This window comes from Notolepis coatsorum, assembly GCF_963971535.1.
Source record: "Notolepis coatsorum genome assembly, chromosome: 3".
Lineage (NCBI taxonomy): Eukaryota > Metazoa > Chordata > Actinopteri > Aulopiformes > Paralepididae > Notolepis > Notolepis coatsorum.
In genome coordinates this window covers 212318509-212342379 of record NC_140167.1, presented here as the reverse complement: position 1 = coordinate 212342379, position 23871 = coordinate 212318509, and the positions used below count along the sequence as shown (strand labels likewise).

The window sequence follows — 23871 nt, the reverse complement described above, 5'->3', positions numbered from 1 at the left end:
ATATATATATATGTGTGTGTGTGTGTGTGTGTGTGTGTGTTTGGCTAAAGTGGATAGAAAACACAGTACTGTGCAAAAGTCTTAGGCACCCAAGAGTTTTTATATAAATTGTCTTAGATGTAAATAATTTTTTTTATTAGTGTGTCAGTAGACTACTCTTAGTACATTTTCATTTAATTGTTTTTTAAAGCATCTTCATGGTTTAATAATGCAAACATATGTTGCAGTGACTTATTATAATCATCATATTGGCGTGACTGTATGCATCAAAGGGTTAAATCAAGCATTTTTAAGTGCTTTAGAGGAAATGTCAAAATATCGCGATATATATCGTGTATCGATAACACCTCGTTACCAAAGACACTAACAAAGGAAGATAAAGAAAAACCAATACTAGAGATGTTCCGATACCATTGTTTCCTTCCCGATCCGATTCCGATACCTAAGCTTTGGGTATCGGCCGATACCGATACTGATCCGATACCAGTGCATACATAAAAAAAAATAATAATGTATTATATAAATTATATACAAAAAAAATTACAGCTACAGTTTTATATATACTGTTTTTTAGTAATAACTATAAAGTAATGGTATTTATTCAACAACAGGTGATTGTATAGATTAGTATTATACAACTATGCTCAATGAGTTCACCCACGGAAAGGTTGTTGTGACATTGATTCCGCACGGAGGTTACACGTTGTTGCACTTCCTATCCAGGCTGCTCCGTTTAGGTTAGCTAGTAGCAGAGGCTCTGTTGTGATTTTTAATGCACAATAAATATTCAACATTCTCTTTTGAGACTCCGCCTCAGACTCTTATCATTTGGCACTAAAAGCTAAACATTGTCACCGGTATCATGGCTGTCCACATTATGTCATTAATTGCATGCATGTGTGGGAGAGGTTGATCAGTTGATCTAGCAGTTAACGCGAGCTAGGTTAGCGTGAGCTAACGTTAGATGGAAACAAGACAATATAACGTTACTGGTGAAAAAGTGATTTACCTTGGAATACTCCTTTGCCAACTTGCTGTACTTTGCTTGCAGGTCTGCAGCCATTATTGCTGGATTATGAATAGCCTCAACTTTAGCCAAGGTAACGTTAAAGCTAAAACTAGCTTTTCGGTTAGCTCCAGGGGCGGATTTAGGATAGTAGGAGATCCGGGGCTTAGCCCAGCTAGGTGGAATTCTTTTACTTCGACACCACAACCTTTAACTTATACCACCACCTTAAAGCGGACAAAAGGCACTAGAGAACACTTAAATTCACACCCTTTAATTAATGAAGCAAACAATAATAATAATTAATAATAATAATACACTGTATTTGTATAGCACCTTTCATACAAGAATTGCAGCTCAAAGTGCTTCACAGCAGTAAAAAAAGACAGGCATAAAATGAGCACAACATTGGCAGATCAAGAGCAATGCATAAAGTGCAGACATAAAGCATAAAATAGCAGCAAAATAGACAAAGTCAAGGTAAGACATGGAACATTAAATCACATTGTTTTTCATATTAGGATCTAAGATCTAGGGTTAACTCGCCGAACGTTGAGAGCCAGGACCCCCGAAAACCAGAGTATAGTCAGGTTTTCGTCGTTGTTTCTTTTATTCGATATTTCCATTCATAAAGACATGCCGGCAGCCTGTGTTATCACTGGGGATGGGTCTGAGATCTCAAAAGTCCAATACCGCCACCTAACGTCTTGCGACCACTATTGCACTCCATTTGAAATGATGTGGCTTGGTGTCTGGGCCGAGCTGCGGCCTGCAGGCGGGGTCTAACTACTCGGTCAAGCCAAACGCTTATAACGCATGCATCGACGAGGGTCGGCTTCATGTTCAATGCTGGATTACGTTGGCACCTTGATCGACATCAGTACTTGGAATGGCGATCAGATAATTGGAATATTCTTTTTGGGACAGATCCTGGTCAAGGTAAGGACTATATGGTATCAATATTGCGTTGATCCAAAAATTCCTTCATGCTGATCGTGGCATGTTCCGTTGGTTGTGATCAAAGCATGGAGGGGCGCACCCCCCCCCCCCCTCCTTCATGCATCCATGATGAAACATAATACCGATAATCTAAATTTGATTTGAGAACAGTAGCTAGTCCATTACGAAGCATTTTGGAAATGACACCAGACCACCCTGAAACTACACTCATATTCACGTCGGTATAAAACGGAAATGTATGGATGGGAAAATGATCTGTTTTTTGCATCTTGACCGGAAGAAACTCAATGACAATCGACTATATTATTAGATCCATAGCTATAATATATAATATAGCTTTAGGCCTGCAAACACAGCCACGTATCCCCATGTTAAAAGGCGCTGGCCTTTCAACAGTAACAGTAAAGAGCGCCATCTGGCGCTGAAAGTGTTAATAGGCATCTTTGTTTACGGCTTGATTATCACGGATACAAAATAAAATAGTGCAGTGCAATAAAATAGTTAGTAAAATTAAATAAAAGAATGCAATAGTGCATTGCAATAAAATAGTTATCATCGTATTTTTTCGGGAGGCCGGTAAGGAGTGCATTACAGTAGTCGAGTCGGCTTGAGATAAAGGCATGGATCTGGTTTTCAGCGTCCTTTTGATTTATAAATGGCCGTACTTTAGCTATGTTTCTAAGGTGGAAGAATTATGTTTTTGTCAACTTGTTGATTGTGATTTAAAGCTTAGGTCTGAGGTCATAACACCAAGACTTAACTCACTCAAATACAGTTAGCAGCTGGATAGACTACAGATGGAAATTAGCTTCTGCTAAATCTGGTGCAAACATATTTTCATGTAACAATGATTAATTGTAAAAAAAAAAATTAAAATAAATAAGAAAAAGTAATTTTTATTTATAAAAATTTTTTTGAAAGTAGATTCAGGGCTTTTAAGAAAACATTCTGGGCTTGAGCCCAAGTAGCCACCCCCTAGCCCCGCCCCTGGTTAGCTCTTCAGCTAATGCTAATAACACCAGCAAGCGAATACATCAGAGCTCCCCGTCACTGCTTTGTCAGGCGATGGCATTTAAGAAAGTATCTGCTGTTAAAATGACAAACAGCATTGACACTTTAATTCATGGTCGATTAAAAACACGTTTGTTTTATAATGCTCACTCTCAGCAGGAGAATACAGCACGTGTTGTTGATAAATTACGTCATATGGTATCGGAGCGCAGAATTAGAGGGTACTCGCCGATACCAGCATTTTAGGCAGTATCGGAGGCATTTCCGATACTGGTATCGGTATCAGAACAACTCTAACCAATACACACCTCGTTACCAAAGACACTAACAAAGGAAGAGAAAGAAACACCAATACACACCTCGTTACCAAAGACACTAACAAAGGAAGAGAAAGAAACACCAATACACACCTCGTTACCAAAGACACTAACAAAGGAAGGGAAAGAAACACCAATACACACCTCGTTACCAAAGACACTAACAAAGGAAGAGAAAGAAACACCAATACACACCTCGTTACCAAAGACACTCTAAAGGAAGAGAAAGAAACACCAATACACACCTTGTTACCAAAGACACTAACAAAGGAAGAGAAAGAAACACCAATACACACCTCGTTACCAAAGACACTCTAAAGGAAGAGAAAGAAACACCAATACACACCTCGTTACCAAAGACACTCTAAAGGAAGAGAAAGAAACACCAATACACACCTTGTTACCAAAGACACTAACAAAGGAAGAGAAAGAAACACCAATACACACCTCGTTACCAAAGACACTCTAAAGGAAGAGAAAGAAACACCAATACACACCTTGTTACCAAAGACACTAACAAAGGAAGAGAAAGAAACACCAATACACACCTTGTTACCAAAGACACTAACAAAGGAAGAGAAAGAAACACCAATACACACCTCGTTACCAAAGACACTCTAAAGGAAGAGAAAGAAACACCAATACACACCTTGTTACCAAAGACACTAACAAAGGAAGAGAAAGAAACACCAATACACACCTTGTTACCAAAGACACTAACAAAGGAAGAGAAAGAAACACCAATACACACCTCGTTACCAAAGACACTAACAAAGGAAGAGAAAGAAACACCAATACACACCTCGTTACCAAAGACACTAACAAAGGAAGAGAACGCATTAAAAGCAACACCAATGGGATGAAAATGGAACTGTTCCTGTCTCCTAAGTGGGCAGGACTTTTACACAGGTGCTATCATCAACACTGTCAGATCGCAGGACAATTCTCAAACAAACTTGTTTCATGCTGGATCTACGGGTCAGAACATTTTTAATTTACTGTTCAAATGTTTTCCGAACACCTGTAAGATACGGTCAAATGTTTACCTTGATCTCTATGGTAAAGAGAAGAAATAGCCAGATTTGGCCAAAACCTCTACAACTCTCACGTGGGTGAACGGAGCCTGTGTCTGTTCCAGTCCCCTAGGGTTGAGCCTGTAGCTCCCATAGTCTGTTCTAGTCCCCTAGGGCTGAGCCTGTAGCTCCCATGGTCTGTTCTAGTCCCCTAGGGCTGAGCCTGTAGCTCCCATGGTCTGTTCTAGTCCCCTGGGGCTGAGCCTGTAGCTCCCATGGTCTGTTCTAGTCCCCTAGGGCTGAGCCTGTAGCTCCCATGGTCTGTTCCAGTCCCCTAGGGTTGAGCCTGTAGCTCCCATGGTCTGTTCTAGTCCCCTGGGGCTGAGTCTGTAGCTCCCATGGTCTGTTCTAGTCCCCTAGGGCTGAGCCTGTAGCTCCCATGGTCTGTTCTAGTCCCCTGGGGCTGAGCCTGTAGCTCCCATGGTCTGTTCTAGTCCCCTAGGGCTGAGCCTGTAGCTCCCATGGTCTGTTCTAGTCCCCTAGGGCTGAGCCTGTAGCTCCCATGGTCTGTTCTAGTCCCCTGGGGCTGAGCCTGTAGCTCCCATGGTCTGTTCTAGTCCCCTGGGGCTGAGCCTGTAGCTCCCATGGTCTGTTCTAGTCCCCTGGGGCTGAGCCTGTAGCTCCCATGGTCTGTTCTAGTCCCCTGGGGCTGAGCCTGTAGCTCCCATGGTCTGTTCTAGTCCCCTGGGGCTGAGCCTGTAGCTCCCATGGTCTGTTCTAGTCCCCTGGGGCTGAGCCTGTAGCTCCCATGGTCTGTTCTAGTCCCCTGGGGCTGAGCCTGTAGCTCCCATGGTCTGTTCTAGTCCCCTGGGGCTGAGCCTGTAGCTCCCATGGTCTGTTCTAGTCCCCTAGGGCTGAGCCTGTAGCTCCCATGGTCTGTTCTAGTCCCCTAGGGCTGAGCCTGTAGCTCCCATGGTCTGTTCTAGTCCCCTGGGGCTGAGCCTGTAGCTCCCATGGTCTGTTCTAGTCCCCTAGGGCTGAGCCTGTAGCTCCCATGGTCTGTTCTAGTCCCCTGGGGCTGAGCCTGTAGCTCCCATGGTCTGTTCTAGTCCCCTAGGGTTGAGCCTGTAGCTCCCATAGTCTGTTCTAGTCCCCTGGGGCTGAGCCTGTAGCTCCCATGGTCTGTTCTAGTCCCCTGGGGCTGAGCCTGTAGCTCCCATGGTCTGTTCTAGTCCCCTAGGGCTGAGCCTGTAGCTCCCATAGTCTGTTCTAGTCCCCTAGGGCTGAGTCTGTAGCTCCCATGGTCTGTTCTAGTCCCCTGGGGCTGAGCCTGTAGCTCCCATGGTCTGTTCTAGTCCCCTGGGGCTGAGCCTGTAGCTCCCATGGTCTGTTCTAGTCCCCTGGGGCTGAGCCTGTAGCTCCCATGGTCTGTTCTAGTCCCCTGGGGCTGAGCCTGTAGCTCCCATGGTCTGTTCTAGTCCCCTAGGGCTGAGCCTGTAGCTCCCATGGTCTGTTCTAGTCCCCTGGGGCTGAGCCTGTAGCTCCCATGGTCTGTTCTAGTCCCCTGGGGCTGAGCCTGTAGCTCCCATGGTCTGTTCTAGTCCCCTGGGGCTGAGCCTGTAGCTCCCATGGTCTGTTCTAGTCCCCTAGGGCTGAGCCTGTAGCTCCCATGGTCTGTTCTAGTCCCCTGGGGCTGAGCCTGTAGCTCCCATAGTCTGTTCTAGTCCCCTGGGGCTGAGCCTGTAGCTCCCATGGTCTGTTCTAGTCCCCTGGGGCTGAGCCTGTAGCTCCCATGGTCTGTTCTAGTCCCCTAGGGCTGAGCCTGTAGCTCCCATGGTCTGTTCTAGTCCCCTGGGGCTGAGCCTGTAGCTCCCATGGTCTGTTCTAGTCCCCTAGGGCTGAGTCTGTAGCTCCCATGGTCTGTTCTAGTCCCCTAGGGCTGAGCCTGTAGCTCCCATGGTCTGTTCTAGTCCCCTGGGGTTGAGCCTGTAGCTCCCATGGTCTGTTCTAGTCCCCTGGGGCTGAGCCTGTAGCTCCCATGGTCTGTTCTAGTCCCCTAGGGCTGAGCCTGTAGCTCCCATGGTCTGTTCTAGTCCCCTAGGGCTGAGTCTGTAGCTCCCATGGTCTGTTCTAGTCCCCTGGGGCTGAGCCTGTAGCTCCCATGGTCTGTTCTAGTCCCCTGGGGCTGAGCCTGTAGCTCCCATGGTCTGTTCTAGTCCCCTGGGGCTGAGCCTGTAGCTCCCATGGTCTGTTCTAGTCCCCTGGGGCTGAGCCTGTAGCTCCCATGGTCTGTTCTAGTCCCCTGGGGCTGAGCCTGTAGCTCCCATGGTCTGTTCTAGTCCCCTGGGGCTGAGCCTGTAGCTCCCATGGTCTGTTCTAGTCCCCTGGGGCTGAGCCTGTAGCTCCCATGGTCTGTTCTAGTCCCCTGGGGCTGAGCCCAGTGTGCTGTAGCTCCCATCATGCATCACTTCTCCGGTGTCACCTTGGTATGGGATGGTGCATTACCTTCTCCAAAGCCTTGGTCCTCTCCTCACCCTTCTGGAGCAGGTTTTTCGTGTGACTGGTGGCTTTGCTGAGGATCGCCTGTGAGGAACCGAGGTACCAAATTACTGCAGGTTTATACTGTATAAGAGAGAGAATTAGGATGCGGTATGTGTCAACTTATGCAAAACACGCCCCTTTTAGTTTGATTGATTGTAGCCACGCCCCTTTTTGGCCGAGAGGTTTAAGGGGGCGGGACTTAGGGTAGGTTATTTTGAGATGATTTATGACCCCCTAGGGCTTCTCTGATTGGTCTAGGATGTAAGGAGGCGGGACATCCGGTTTTGAGGGCGGGACATCCGGTTTTCGGAAGGGGAGGAGTTTTTTTTTATTTTATTTTTTTTTCAAAAAGAGTGTATTCCATGGTTTTACAGAATATGTATTTCTGTATTTCCAAACGTTTTCAGAATATATCTTCACAATTAAGTTTTACAAGGTTGAATACATTATGTGTATTCCAAAGTCTTAAGAATATATCTTCAGAATAAAATACATTTAGTGTGTTTTCTTCAGAAAGTGCATTTATTTCAAATGCTAAATGTAAAATACATTTAGTGTGTTTTCTTCAGAAAGTGCATTTATTTCAAATGGTGAGTGTATCTTCAGAAAGTGCATTTATTTCAAATGGTGAGTGTATCTTAAGAAATACCCTCTCTCAAATGTCTCTCAGTAGACTGAATATTTCTCCCTCTGTCTAACTGCAGCTTCTCTGAAAATTCTGATAATGACATCCCCCGTAGATGTCATAGGAGGCTGGAGAATGACTACGGCCAATGAGATGACTCAAAACCATCTGCCAAAAGCAGATTTATGACTCTGCGACTTCCCGTTTCTGTAGAAAAACGGCCCCCAAGGTGTCTGTGTGTGTTTTCTTAAGGCCAGATGCCAAATGTCACAATCTTTAGATAATTGTATTCCAAATTACAAATGTAATGTGTCTAATGTGTTTAAGCAAAAGTCTAAATAAATGTAAAATAATTTTTTTTGTATTCCAAATTACAAATGTATGTATGTATATTAGTTTCATGGATAAAGTCATACTCTTTATACACTTGTGTTTAAGCAAAAAGAAAATTACAAATGTAATTTGTAAAATTAAAAGTGCACCATTACATTAGCATGCAAGGTTCTAGGGTTTGAATATTTCGTTAATACAGGTGTTTTATATTATACACATTAATTATTTTAGAGTTATTATTAAAAGAGTTGGGCTAAAAATATAAAGTACAGAAAATATCTATGTGTGTCTGTGAGGTGTGTGTCTCTGATCGGGGTGTGAACAGGGCCCTCTTAGGTGTTAAAACACAGCATGGGAGGCTTGAAGATTAGGGGACAACTCAATACACATTTACAGTCATCATTCAAATGGTTTATATCTTTTGTAACATGTACAAGTAATGTACAACATTATACTCATAGCATATTTTAGTTCACACAATGTTTTCACACATATTTTAAAAGATTTCCCATAAACATGCATTATGTCCTAATAAACTAACCTACACTATAACATACAACACTTTGATGAATATTGTTACACCGCTGACAGAGATGTATTATAATTATAATTTGGATAAAAACGTCAACTAATTGACTAAATGTAAAAGTAATACCAACTATTTGACAGTATGGGTGGTGATTCTTATTTTCTTATTTCGTAAAACTAAAATTAAAAGGCTACAGATCATAGAAAAACTTATGTCTTGTTTACATCAGAGTCCCCCTTTTTTCAATACATCCAGACATTTAGGACATAGCAGATTTACAAATACAACACTGTTTGTGAAAACAGTCCAGAAAATATATGTCCAAGCTGTTTTAACTGTTTAAATAGGGTATTTCAACCATCTTTAATTAAGACTTATTTTGGATATAGATCGCCTCAAGGCCTGAATGTCCATACACTGTAGCAATGCTAAGCATGCATTTTCAGGTCAACTTCCCCTTTTTAGCACGGTTCAGACATAGCCACCCCCTCTTTTAATGTCACAGTAACCTGAAATAGCACAGAGTGTGGGGAAAAGGCCTTATTCAAAATAAAAAAAACTTTGAAACTGTACCCATTCTCCAATCTGTTAATAAACTTTTCAATCAATCAATCAATATATGATTAGGTATAAAAGTTAAAGACATGATAGATTAGAGTTGGGGCTAAAATATAAAGTGCTGTAAATATCTGTCTTTTTGAGGATCTGGGTGCGAATAGGTGTCAAAACGCTGCAAGGAGGTGTGAAAGATTAGGGACCAAGCAACCTCTGTATATTTGCTTGTAATACTCTGCATTTACTCTAAACAAAACTAATAAAGTCTGTATTACAGCTAACTCTTTAAGTTTCAATAGTTTGGATTTAATACATAATTCATTGGTATGTTCTCTTGAATCTACATTGTGAACTATTCTTACTGCTCTCTTCTGTAATATAAATAAGGGATTTATGTTGCTTTCATACGTGTTACCCCACACTTCCACACAGTAACTCAAATATGGTAGGATGAGTGAACAATATAATATTCGCATAGAATTATAATCAAGCACATTCTTTGCCTTGTTCAAAACAAAACACTCTTGGCTACCTTATTTTTTTATGTACATTATATGTGGCTTCCATGTCATTTTCTCATCCAACATAATCCTTGGATTCCTTTGTCAATACATAATGCCACATTGTCCTTCTTTCGATTAGTAAATATCATACATTTCGTTTTTCCAAATTTAGGGATAGCTTATTGTTATTAAACCATATCTTAAGTTTACACATTTCATTTGTAATTTGGAATACAGAAATTTGTATCGACAGCAAATAAAACAAATTGCAATATGTTTGACACTTCACATATATCATTAATATATATAAAATAAAAAGTATGGGCCCCAGGACCGAACCTTGAGGGACAACACATTCAATATAGTTTGCTCCACCTCAAATGTAATGTTCAGAAAATGTGTATTTTTAGGTCTTTGCTGTTGCTGTCATTTTGACCATCTAGCTAAAAGAGGGGTCAATGATCGCAAATGAATACATGGTAAAAAGGTCTACCAATTGTCATGCAAGAATGCACTTCTAATATGTTACACACTAGTAATTCAGCCATAATATTTCCAAATAGTATTGTTCTAAACAGTGTATTACAAATACAGTGTATTTGTAGCTAATGTAGACAATAGGCAATTATATAATTGTCACCTGAAAACATATTGTTGTCTATTTTCAAGATAGCTACTTAACCAGTTCATCGCCACCTCTCTCACACCGCATGTTTGTAATTTAGAAATTAAAATGTGATGATCAATCGTATCAAATGCTTTTTAAGTGTATTTCCTATTCCTATTGTGTAATTCCTTTCATCTACGGTTGTGGTTATTTCTTCATATATATTTTACATATATTCATTAAGGCTAAGGCTGTTGATCGATTTGCCCTGAATCCATACAGACTCTCACTCAGAATCTAAGAATCTAAGAATCATGAATCAAGAATCTTGAAAAATTGTGAAAGCAAAGACACTGGTCTGTAGTTGGTAAAACTGTGTTTGTCCCCAGATTTAAATAGAGGAATAATAATTATTTGAAAAAATTAATAGAAATTTCCCACAGGGATAAGGTTTATCTTATCTAAGTGTGCTAGTGTTTAATAGTGTATAGGGACATAGTGTGTAATAGTGTAATATTGTCATAGGGTAGTCCTAGTATGTAATAGTGTTATATAGTGTAATAGTGTGTAATACTGCAATAGTTTAATACATTATTTTGTTTCCTCAAACAGACATGTTCATGTAACATGCATCAATCCAGTTTTCAGTCACCTTTTCAGTCACCTTTCAGCCAACTGTGTTGAAGATTTGTAGCATGGTCCTAGGATAAACATAAATTATAGACATCTAAAATCATGAAACAGGTCGATTTTTAGTAGATTTAATCAATAGTCAGAAGGATAATGCTATTTTAGTCAAGGGTTGAGATATATCACCCCCATGACACATCCCTATTTTGTAAGACAACCAGTTTGATGTTGTAATTTCAGTGATTAGGCTCGTTTGTCTGTATACATTTTTAACAATCTGCTTTTGGTGTATTTTTAGGTGTTTGGTTATGTTTTTATCTGTCATTTTGATCAGGTCTAGCTAAAAGAGGAGATTTATGATCTCAAATGACTAAGGTTTACCAATTGTCATGCATGAATTTCAACTCTAACGTGTTACATAAGTAAAACAGACTATTTGCAAACACCATTGTTCTAAACAGTGTATCTACTATAGACAGTTTGTATTTATATTTTAGCTAAATGTAAAAAAACATGAGAACACAATCCTAGTGAATTCTGAATTTGATGTTTATTGGTTGAATAAACATAAATTATAAAACATCTAAAACCATGAAACTGACTGATGCACTTAAAACAGACATGTCAACATAGTTTTTTTTACCTGTTTGCATAATGATAAGGTATAAAAACAAAGTGCTTCAATACAAATGTATTTTTTTGAAGTTTAGTAATATCAACCCCCAAAATGTATTTTCTTTTAAACTGATCTAAGGTACATTATACAACTCATGTATGAATTACTTTGCAACGTCTCGTTTTTTTTTTATCCCCCCAGAGTTTTATGCTCTCAATATTATGGATATGCATTAAATCCTACACACGATAGGAAATATTCAATCAACTCAAAGATGATGGTTCTAAGGTAAATAAAATGTAATTCAGTCAACATAGGTAGTGTATAGTATGGCTAAACATGTATGAAAGTTGTTGATACAATATTATAATTCATAATTCATTTCAAAATAATTACAGGCGAGGTTGTTTGATTTTTGTCCCGATGATTGAAGGAAATTCATTTTTAAGAACTATTTAACATGAAATATCTTAAAGATGTATTTTTATTCATTATAACCATGAAAATAATGCAATGTTAGGTTTTACCGTGATTTTAGTGTTCACAGATAGGAATGTATCATTCACATTCAATTATCCAAATGTACTCTGAACAGACTTGTGAAGTTAGAGGTAATGTATTATTCACATTCAATTATCCAAATGTACTCTGAGTCAAATTTACTCTGTGAAATGTACTCTGCGAAATGTACTCTGCGAAAGTTCCCTGCAATATGCAGGGTTTTACATAGACTACTAGCAAAAACAATTCATATTGTTTCAGTGATGGCCTGGTTGATAGCTACATTGTCGACATGTCTTATTTTTTATTCTTATTTCATTGTATAGTGAATCCAGGGGTATAGTGGAGCGATTATATTTTGTTTTTATAATATTTTATAATATCAAAACATGTCTTATGTTCTATAACATGTTCTTATATATCTACAAGTCTTATATAGAATGCTGTAAAAAGAGTCCTACTAATATATTTCACTTAAAAAACTTGTACAGAAAGATAAATTTCCGACCCCCGGAGCCCTGTCAGAGTGTATACAGGTTCTGTACAGTATACCATATGCAAATCCCATATGGTCTAGCGGTAATGATGCCCTGCTTTCATCAGGGAGACGCGGGTTCGACTCCTGCTATGGGAATAACACTTTTTTCTATACATAACAAATGTGTTGGTATGTTTTATTGTAACTGTTTGACTGTTTGACTGTTTTTAGTGCAACACTACTGTCACCAACATCTAAGAAGGGTCTAGGGTTATCTCCTCAACACTAGGTCGGAGATGCATTTAAGTCCTATAGTTTTTTCCATACTTTTGCAAGGGTATGACTGTGTTGCATTAATTTATTTTTAAATTTGGTGGACTTTATGGTATTTTATGGTTTATTTATGATTGTGATACTTCTTATTGAATTGTTTAAAGAATATGTGTTTAACCAGAGTATAGTAGGACCTTACAAATTTGATTTGATCCCAACAACTGGTGACATTTCGAAGTCTTTAAGGGATCACATTCACATAGCTGAATATAGTTGCACAACTGGATAATATTTGTATTATTACTAGGATGAACTTAAAATCATTCAAAACAATTATTACATAACAATTATTACAATGAAGCGTAGTTGTGTATATTATAAATGTTTTTTATTAAAGAATATTACAAATCATGCTGCAACCTTTTTTATCAATAATATAAGCGTGCATAACATCAATAATGTGATTAATATCTAAAGTTTCTAAACACTTATGATTTTTCAGCTTAAAAGCCGTAACATCCACTATTACGGTGTATAAACACAACAGGTGTGCTCTGTTAAAATGACCATTCATATGATCTAAAATAGTAACTAAGCCGTTTTCAGATAGAAGACTTTCATCCTCTGAGAGTGTCTCTATCATATATTGCCAATTATTTAACAAGCCTTTCTCTCTCACCAGCTTCAACATATTTTCAAAAAGCCTTAAGCGCAGGCTATTGACATTCCCGGTTACAGTGTACAAGTGGGCATCGTTGACTTTATTAGCTATAGCATGCTTTAAAAGCAATGCGATATCATAGTTTATAGAGGTCGTAATACAGCTGGTAGTCCTACTGAAGAAATTCCCCATTTCCTATGCTACGATCCTGATACTTTAAACAACAGGTGATATAGGGTGTGTATTTCTGTATGGGGGTGGGGATGAACCTGCGGACGGGTTTGTATGACGCTATAGATGTGTAGGATAGAAACCTATATATTTAGAGAGTTACCTCTTAGAGAGACCCTAAAAAATAAAATGGCGAGCAGTCTAGCTACATCTACTGTACGCACGTCAGCCCCAGTAGCGCATTTTAAGGCAGAGTTACTTGCACCATCCAAATTTGGTAGCGTGTTTTATAAAGAGATATGGCCCCTCAGGGATGGGGTACTCGGATTCTGTTATGATGTTAAATTTGAGAGAGTTGTCTTCTACAAGACCTCCTTGGAGAATTTCCAGGGTGTTGGAAGAAGATCTGAGATAGACCTATCGGAGACGGAATTTTGGAAAATGAAAAAAGATTCGTATGAGGCTATGGATGGATTAGTGGGTAGAACGCTTAAGGATGGGGAGATATTCACCCTGGTAATAAGCTCGATAGACTACGGGTATGTGTATTACGGGCGGATATCTATAAAAAGTACTCTGGCTTTTGGTGTAGAGACTAATCTAACCATCTTCTCAAGGTTCCTTAATACAAGTCATGAGTATATCCTTTTCTCAGTACCGGTACCGGCCTGGTTAGAATGTCTACGGACTTGCGGATTGGTTACTAACGAAGGGGTTAAGGTGAGGACAGACCTGGTTCATTTAAAAAGACGTCTATTCCCATACACCGAATCAGAGGAGATGGAGTGCGTTTGACCCTCATCGAAGGGGCGGAGGATGGGGCGTGTCAACCCTAAATCCTCCTTTAAAAAGACTTACAGTGCATTTGTAGTTTTAGATAGCAATCATGGCTTTGTATGTGGCACATGAGGCTGATCCTGCTAACTCTGCATTGGATACATTAGATTGCCTGTCTCCACTAAACACGCCTGACGATGTTGAGACACTACCCGCTGGCGGTTATAGATTCATGGACCCTCCTTCACAGCAACCAAACTTTGCTTGGTATGAGGCTGATCCTTCTAAGAATGGATTGGATACACTAGATAGCCTGTCTCCACTATACGCTCCAGACGAGGAAGTTGAGACATTACCCTAACCCCTGTATGGTTCAACTAAAACTCCTTCATTGCAAAGCCTCCTAGACAGCTTTAGGACTAGATACAGCCCTCTTTCAACGATTTGGGAGACTTCATCGCCGGATTCACCACCGTCAAACCCCGTCAGGTGTACGAATCCTAATAGCCCCTGGTACACGGGTCCTTGGGAGACTTTGTCGCCGGTTTCATCACCGCCAAACCCCGTCAGGCATATGGATGTCCCTCCTAATAGCCCCTGCTACACCCCTCCTACATCAGAATCTGATGTATTCCATCCTGACCCCGAAGAAATACCTATCGTTGATTTAACCAACATAGCATCAGGACTGCCACCCCCAACCAGGGGTACGGTTAAGAGACTGTGTCCTACTAGAAGAAAAACCTTCCACTTCCCAATCAAAGTATCTACTCTTAAAGCCTTAGTGACAGCCGCGGAGCTGTCAGGACAATTGTACATCGATGGGTAACCGGGAATGTCAATAGCCTGCGCTTAAGGCTTTTTGAAAATATGTTGAAGCTGGTGAGAGAGAAAGGCTTGTTAAATAATTGGCAATATATGATAGAGACACTCTCAGAGGATGAAAGTCTTCTATCTGAAAACGGCTTAGTTACTATTTTAGATCATATGAATGGTCATTTTAACAGAGCACACCTGTTGTGTTTATACACCGTAATAGTGGATGTTACGGCTTTTAAGCTGAAAAATCATAAGTGTTTAGAAACTTTAGATATTAATCACATTATTGATGTTATGCACGCTTATATTATTGATAAAAAAGGTTGCAGCATGATTTGTAATATTCTTTAATAAAAAACATTTATAATATACACAACTACGCTTCATTGTAATAATTGTTATGTAATAATTGTTTTGAATGATTTTAAGTTCATCCTAGTAATAATACAAATATTATCCAGTTGTGCAACTATATTCAGCTATGTGAATGTGATCCCTTAAAGACTTCGAAATGTCACCAGTTGTTGGGATCAAATCAAATTTGTAAGGTCCTACTATACTCTGGTTAAACACATATTCTTTAAACAATTCAATAAGAAGTATCACAATCATAAATAAACCATAAAATACCATAAAGTCCACCAAATTTAAAAATAAATTAATGCAACACAGTCATACCCTTGCAAAAGTATGGAAAAAACTATAGGACTTTGCATCTCCGACCTAGTGTTGAGGAGATAACCCTAGACCCTTCTTAGATGTTGGTGACAGTAGTGTTGCACTAAAAACAGTCAAACAGTCAAACAGTTACAATAAAACATACCAACACATTTGTTATGTATAGAAAAAAGTGTTATTCCCATAGCAGGAGTCGAACCCGCGTCTCCCTGATGAAAGCAGGGCATCATTACCGCTAGACCATATGGGATTTGCATATGGTATACTGTACAGAAACTGTATACACTCTGACAGGGCTCCGGGGGTCGGAAATTTATCTTTCTGTACAAGTTTTTTAAGTGAAATATATTAGTAGGACTCTTTTTACAGCATTCTATATAAGACTTGTAGATATATAAGAACATGTTATAGAACATAAGACATGTTTTGATATTATAAAATATTATAAAAACAAAATATAATCGCTCCACTATACCCCTGGATTCACTATACAATGAAATAAGAATAAAAAATAAGACATGTCGACAATGTAGCTATCAACCAGGCCATCACTGAAACAATATGAATTGTTTTTGCTAGTAGTCTATGTAAAACCCTGCATATTGCAGGGAACTTTCGCAGAGTACATTTCGCAGAGTACATTTCACAGAGTAAATTTGACTCAGAGTACATTTGGATAATTGAATGTGAATAATACATTACCTCTAACTTCACAAGTCTGTTCAGAGTACATTTGGATAATTGAATGTGAATGATACATTCCTATCTGTGAACACTAAAATCACGGTAAAACCTAACATTGCATTATTTTCATGGTTATAATGAATAAAAATACATCTTTAAGATATTTCATGTTAAATAGTTCTTAAAAATGAATTTCCTTCAATCATCGGGACAAAAATCAAACAACCTCGCCTGTAATTATTTTGAAATGAATTATGAATTATAATATTGTATCAACAACTTTCATACATGTTTAGCCATACTATACACTACCTATGTTGACTGAATTACATTTTATTTACCTTAGAACCATCATCTTTGAGTTGATTGAATATTTCCTATCGTGTGTAGGATTTAATGCATATCCATAATATTGAGAGCATAAAACTCTGGGGGGATAAAAAAAAAACGAGACGTTGCAAAGTAATTCATACATGAGTTGTATAATGTACCTTAGATCAGTTTAAAAGAAAATACATTTTGGGGGTTGATATTACTAAACTTCAAAAAAATACATTTGTATTGAAGCACTTTGTTTTTATACCTTATCATTATGCAAACAGGTAAAAAAAACTATGTTGACATGTCTGTTTTAAGTGCATCAGTCAGTTTCATGGTTTTAGATGTTTTATAATTTATGTTTATTCAACCAATAAACATCAAATTCAGAATTCACTAGGATTGTGTTCTCATGTTTTTTTACATTTAGCTAAAATATAAATACAAACTGTCTATAGTAGATACACTGTTTAGAACAATGGTGTTTGCAAATAGTCTGTTTTACTTATGTAACACGTTAGAGTTGAAATTCATGCATGACAATTGGTAAACCTTAGTCATTTGAGATCATAAATCTCCTCTTTTAGCTAGACCTGATCAAAATGACAGATAAAAACATAACCAAACACCTAAAAATACACCAAAAGCAGATTGTTAAAAATGTATACAGACAAACGAGCCTAATCACTGAAATTACAACATCAAACTGGTTGTCTTACAAAATAGGGATGTGTCATGGGGGTGATATATCTCAACCCTTGACTAAAATAGCATTATCCTTCTGACTATTGATTAAATCTACTAAAAATCGACCTGTTTCATGATTTTAGATGTCTATAATTTATGTTTATCCTAGGACCATGCTACAAATCTTCAACACAGTTGGCTGAAAGGTGACTGAAAAGGTGACTGAAAACTGGATTGATGCATGTTACATGAACATGTCTGTTTGAGGAAACAAAATAATGTATTAAACTATTGCAGTATTACACACTATTACACTATTGCATGATTACACATTTGCACAATATTACACTATATAACACTATTACATACTAGGACTACCCTATGACAATATTACACTATTACACACTATGTCCCTATACACTATTAAACACTAGCACACTTAGATAAGATAAACCTTATCCCTGTGGGAAATTTCTATTAATTTTTTCAAATAATTATTATTCCTCTATTTAAATCTGGGGACAAACACAGTTTTACCAACTACAGACCAGTGTCTTTGCTTTCACAATTTTTCAAGATTCTTGATTCATGATTCTTAGATTCTTAGATTCTGAGTGAGAGTCTGTATGGATTCAGGGCAAATCGATCAACAGCCTTAGCCTTAATGAATATATGTAAAATATATATGAAGAAATAACCACAACCGTAGATGAAAGGAATTACACAATAGGAATAGGAAATACACTTAAAAAGCATTTGATACGATTGATCATCACATTTTAATTTCTAAATTACAAACATGCGGTGTGAGAGAGGTGGCGATGAACTGGTTAAGTAGCTATCTTGAAAATAGACAACAATATGTTTTCAGGTGACAATTATATAATTGCCTATTGTCTACATTAGCTACAAATACACTGTATTTGTAATACACTGTTTAGAACAATACTATTTGGAAATATTATGGCTGAATTACTAGTGTGTAACATATTAGAAGTGCATTCTTGCATGACAATTGGTAGACCTTTTTACCATGTATTCATTTGCGATCATTGACCCCTCTTTTAGCTAGATGGTCAAAATGACAGCAACAGCAAAGACCTAAAAATACACATTTTCTGAACATTACATTTGAGGTGGAGCAAACTATATTGAATGTGTTGTCCCTCAAGGTTCGGTCCTGGGGCCCATACTTTTTATTTTATATATATTAATGATATATGTGAAGTGTCAAACATATTGCAATTTGTTTTATTTGCTGTCGATACAAATTTCTGTATTCCAAATTACAAATGAAATGTGTAAACTTAAGATATGGTTTAATAACAATAAGCTATCCCTAAATTTGGAAAAACGAAATGTATGATATTTACTAATCGAAAGAAGGACAATGTGGCATTATGTATTGACAAAGGAATCCAAGGATTATGTTGGATGAGAAAATGACATGGAAGCCACATATAATGTACATAAAAAAATAAGGTAGCCAAGAGTGTTTTGTTTTGAACAAGGCAAAGAATGTGCTTGATTATAATTCTATGCGAATATTATATTGTTCACTCATCCTACCATATTTGAGTTACTGTGTGGAAGTGTGGGGTAACACGTATGAAAGCAACATAAATCCCTTATTTATATTACAGAAGAGAGCAGTAAGAATAGTTCACAATGTAGATTCAAGAGAACATAACAAAGAATTATGTATTAAATCCAAACTATTGAAACTTAAAGAGTTAGCTGTAATACAGACTTTATTAGTTTTGTTTAGAGTAAATGCAGAGTATTACAAGCAAATATACAGAGGTTGCTTGGTCCCTAATCTTTCACACCTCCTTGCAGCGTTTTGACACCTAACAGCCCCCCTGTTCGCACCCAGATCCTCAAAAAGACAGATATTTACAGCACTTTATATTTTAGCCCCAACTCTAATCTATCATGTCTTTAACTTTTATACCTAATCATATATTGATTGATTGATTGAAAAGTTTATTAACAGATTGGAGAATGGGTACAGTTTCAAAGTTTTTTTTATTTTGAATAAGGCCTTTTCCCCACACTCTGTGCTATTTCAGGTTACTGTGACATTAAAAGAGGGGGTGGCTATGTCTGAACCGTGCTAAAAAGGGGAAGTTGACCTGAAAATGCATGCTTAGCATTGCTACAGTGTATGGACATTCAGGCCTTGAGGCGATCTATATCCAAAATAAGTCTTAATTAAAGATGGTTGAAATACCCTATTTAAACAGTTAAAACAGCTTGGACATATATTTTCTGGACTGTTTTCACAAACAGTGTTGTATTTGTAAATCTGCTATGTCCTAAATGTCTGGATGTATTGAAAAAAGGGGGACTCTGATGTAAACAAGACATAAGTTTTTCTATGATCTGTAGCCTTTTAATTTTAGTTTTACGAAATAAGAAAATAAGAATCACCACCCATACTGTCAAATAGTTGGTATTACTTTTACATTTAGTCAATTAGTTGACGTTTTTATCCAAATTATAATTATAATACATCTCTGTCAGCGGTGTAACAATATTCATCAAAGTGTTGTATGTTATAGTGTAGGTTAGTTTATTAGGACATAATGCATGTTTATGGGAAATCTTTTAAAATATGTGTGAAAACATTGTGTGAACTAAAATATGCTATGAGTATAATGTTGTACATTACTTGTACATGTTACAAAAGATATAAACCATTTGAATGATGACTGTAAATGTGTATTGAGTTGTCCCCTAATCTTCAAGCCTCCCATGCTGTGTTTTAACACCTAAGAGGGCCCTGTTCACACCCCGATCAGAGACACACACCTCACAGACACACATAGATATTTTCTGTACTTTATATTTTTAGCCCAACTCTTTTAATAATAACTCTAAAATAATTAATGTGTATAATATAAAACACCTGTATTAACGAAATATTCAAACCCTAGAACCTTGCATGCTAATGTAATGGTGCACTTTTAATTTTACAAATTACATTTGTAATTTTCTTTTTGCTTAAACACAAGTGTATAAAGAGTATGACTTTATCCATGAAACTAATATACATACATACATTTGTAATTTGGAATACAAAAAAAATTATTTTACATTTATTTAGACTTTTGCTTAAACACATTAGACACATTACATTTGTAATTTGGAATACAATTATCTAAAGATTGTGACATTTGGCATCTGGCCTTAAGAAAACACACACAGACACCTTGGGGGCCGTTTTTCTACAGATGGTTCTGGCAGATGGTTTTGAGTCATCTCATTGGCCGTAGTCATTCTCCAGCCTCCTATGACATCTACGGGGGATGTCATTATCAGAATTTTCAGAGAAGCTGCAGTTAGACAGAGGGAGAAATATTCAGTCTACTGAGAGACATTTGAGAGAGGGTATTTCTTAAGATACACTCACCATTTGAAATAAATGCACTTTCTGAAGATACACTCACCATTTGAAATAAATGCACTTTCTGAAGATACACTCACCATTTGAAATAAATGCACTTTCTGAAGAAAACACACTAAATGTATTTTACATTTAGCATTTGAAATAAATGCACTTTCTGAAGAAAACACACTAAATGTATTTTATTCTGAAGATATATTCTTAAGACTTTGGAATACACATAATGTATTCAACCTTGTAAAACTTAATTGTGAAGATATATTCTGAAAACGTTTGGAAATACAGAAATACATATTCTGTAAAACCATGGAATACACTCTTTTTGAAAAAAAAATAAAATAAAAAAAAACTCCTCCCCTTCCGAAAACCGGATGTCCCGCCCTCAAAACCGGATGTCCCGCCTCCTTACATCCTAGACCAATCAGAGAAGCCCTAGGGGGTCATAAATCATCTCAAAATAACCTACCCTAAGTCCCGCCCCCTTAAACCTCTCGGCCAATCAGAACGCTCCAAATTCCGTGGCTACAATCAATCAAACTAAAAGGGGCGTGTTTTGCATAAGTTGACACATACCGCATCCTAATTCTCTCTCTTGTATATTATGGGTTATACTGTATATTATGGTTTATACTGTATATTATGGGTTATACTGTATATTATGGTTTATACTGTATATTATGTATATTATGGTTTGTATATTATGGTTTATACTGTATATTATGGTTTATACTGTATATTTTGACTCCATGTGTATACTGTATATTATGGTTTATACTGTATATCATGGTTTATACTGTATATTATGACTCCAGGTTTATACTGTATATTATGGTTTATACTGTATATTATGACTCCAGGTGTATACTGTATATTATGGTGTATACTGTATATCATGGTTTATGCTGTATATTATGACTCCAGGTGTATACTGTATATTATGGTTTATACTGTATATAATGGGTTATACTGTATATTATGAATCCAGGTGTATACTGTATATTATGGTTTATACTGTATATTATGACTCCAGGTGTATACTGTATATTATGGTGTATACTGTATATCATGGTTTATGCTGTATATTATGACTCCAGGTGTATACTGTATATTATGGTTTATACTGTATATAATGGGTTATACTGTATATTATGAATCCAGGTGTATACTGTATATTATGGTTTATACTGTATATTATGGTTTATACTGTATATTATGACTCCAGGTGTATACTGTATATTATGGTTTATACTGTATATTATGGTTTATACTGTATATTATGACTCCAGATGTATACTGTATATTATGGTTTATACTGTATATTATGCTTTATACTGTATATTATGACTCCAGATGTATACTGTATATTATGGTTTATACTGTATATTATGACTCCAGGTGTATACTGTATATTATGGTTTATACTGTATATTATGGTTTATACTGTATATTATGACTCCAGGTGTATACTGTATATTATGGTGTATACTGTATATTATGGTTTATACTGTATATTATGACTCCAGGTTTATACTGTATATTATAGGCTGTCACGGGACCAGCGTTGAGGTGAATTCTGTACAGCATGGGTTAACCCTTTCACTGACACAATACAGAAGGTTAACCCTTTCACTGACACAATACAGAAGGTTAACCCTTTCACTGAGACAATACAGAAGGTTAACCCTTTCACTGCCACACCACAAATGGTTAACCCTTTCACAACCACACTACAGAAGGTTAACCCTGGTAGTGAAAGGCTTAACCTTCTGTAGTGTGGTAGTGAAAGGGTTAAGCCGTAGGTTAAAATATGGTGTCGCCTGGAGACTGTTCACATCTAAACCGAGACCAGTACTGGTACCGGGGAGTCCATGCCGCCACCCAGCGGTACCCTTTTTCAGGTACTTACTCTCTCTGTAATAACAGAAATGCTATTTCACCAGGGGCGGGGCTAGGGGGTGGCTACCTGGGCTCAAGCCCCGAATGTTATCTGAAAAGCCCCGAATCTACTTAAAAAAATATATATATGATTTTTTATTTAATTTTTTTGACAATTAATCATTGTTACATGAAAATGTGTTTGCACCACATTTAGCAGAAGCTAATTTCCATCTGTAGTCTATCCAGCTGCTAACTGTATTTGAGTGAGTTAAGTCTTGGTGTTATGGTAGACTCAGGCCTAAGCTTTAAATCACAATCAACAAGTTGACAAAGGGGGGGCAGGTGGCGCACGGATTACGTTCGTCACCAACACCGGGAGACACTGGATTCGCCTGTTCGAATCCAGCTCCCGGCGTTGCTATCAGCTTGGCTGGCCTCTCACACTGATACAATTGGCTGTATCAGGGGGTGGGAAAGCTGAAGGGTGGGTCCTGGGCGTTGTGGACAGCGACCCCTACAGTTCGGTCGGGGCGCCTGCTCAGCAAGGGTTGGAACTAAGGAGAGATAGTGTGGCCTCCCACACGCTACACTCTCCCCGGTGAGAACCTGCGCGGCCAGGTTGGCCTGCCGGCAGGCTGCACATGCGTCGGAGGAAAGCATGTGACAGTCTCCGGTCTCCCGGACCAACAGTAGGGGAAAGTACGCAACAACCAGGAAGGGTGGGAAGGGAGGAAAAATCGGGAAAAAAGAGGGGAAAGAAAGATAATAAATAAAAAAAAAAAAAAAAAACAAGTTGACAAACATAATTCTTCCACCTTAGAAACATAGCTAAAGTACGGCCATTTATAAATCAAAAGGACGCTGAAAACCAGATCCATGCCTTTATCTCAAGCCGACTCGACTACTGTAATGCACTCCTTACCGGCCTCCCGAAAAAATACGATGATAACTATTTTATTGCAATGCACTATTGCATTATTTTATTCTATTTTACTAACTATTTTATTGCACTGCACTATTTTACTTTGTATCAGTGATAATCAAACCGTAAACAAAGACGCCTATTAACACTTTCAGCGCCAGATGGCGCTGTTTACTGTTACTGTTGAAAGGCCAGCGCCTTTTAACATGGGGATACGTGGCTGTGTTTGCAGGCCTAAAGCTATATTATATATTATAGCTATGGATCTAATAATATAGTCGATTGCCATTGAGTTTCTTCCGGTCAAGATGCAAGAAACAGATCATTTTTCCATCCATACATTTCCGTTTTATACCGTTGTGAATATGA

General features: G+C 37.9%; 1 protein-coding gene across 1 annotated transcript in view; it reads right to left on the bottom strand.

Annotated features, from left to right (window-relative positions):
* Nucleotides 1–23871, bottom strand: part of LOC311226161 (coiled-coil domain-containing protein 125-like) — a gene marked incomplete at both ends in the record, with an annotated part of 84530 nt that overhangs the window by 24339 nt on the left and 36320 nt on the right. The window contains one exon of the mRNA XM_084311534.1: nt 6813–6890. Within this exon, the coding sequence (XP_084167660.1) occupies nt 6813–6890 (78 nt within the window). The remainder of the gene's footprint in view (nt 1–6812; nt 6891–23871) is intronic.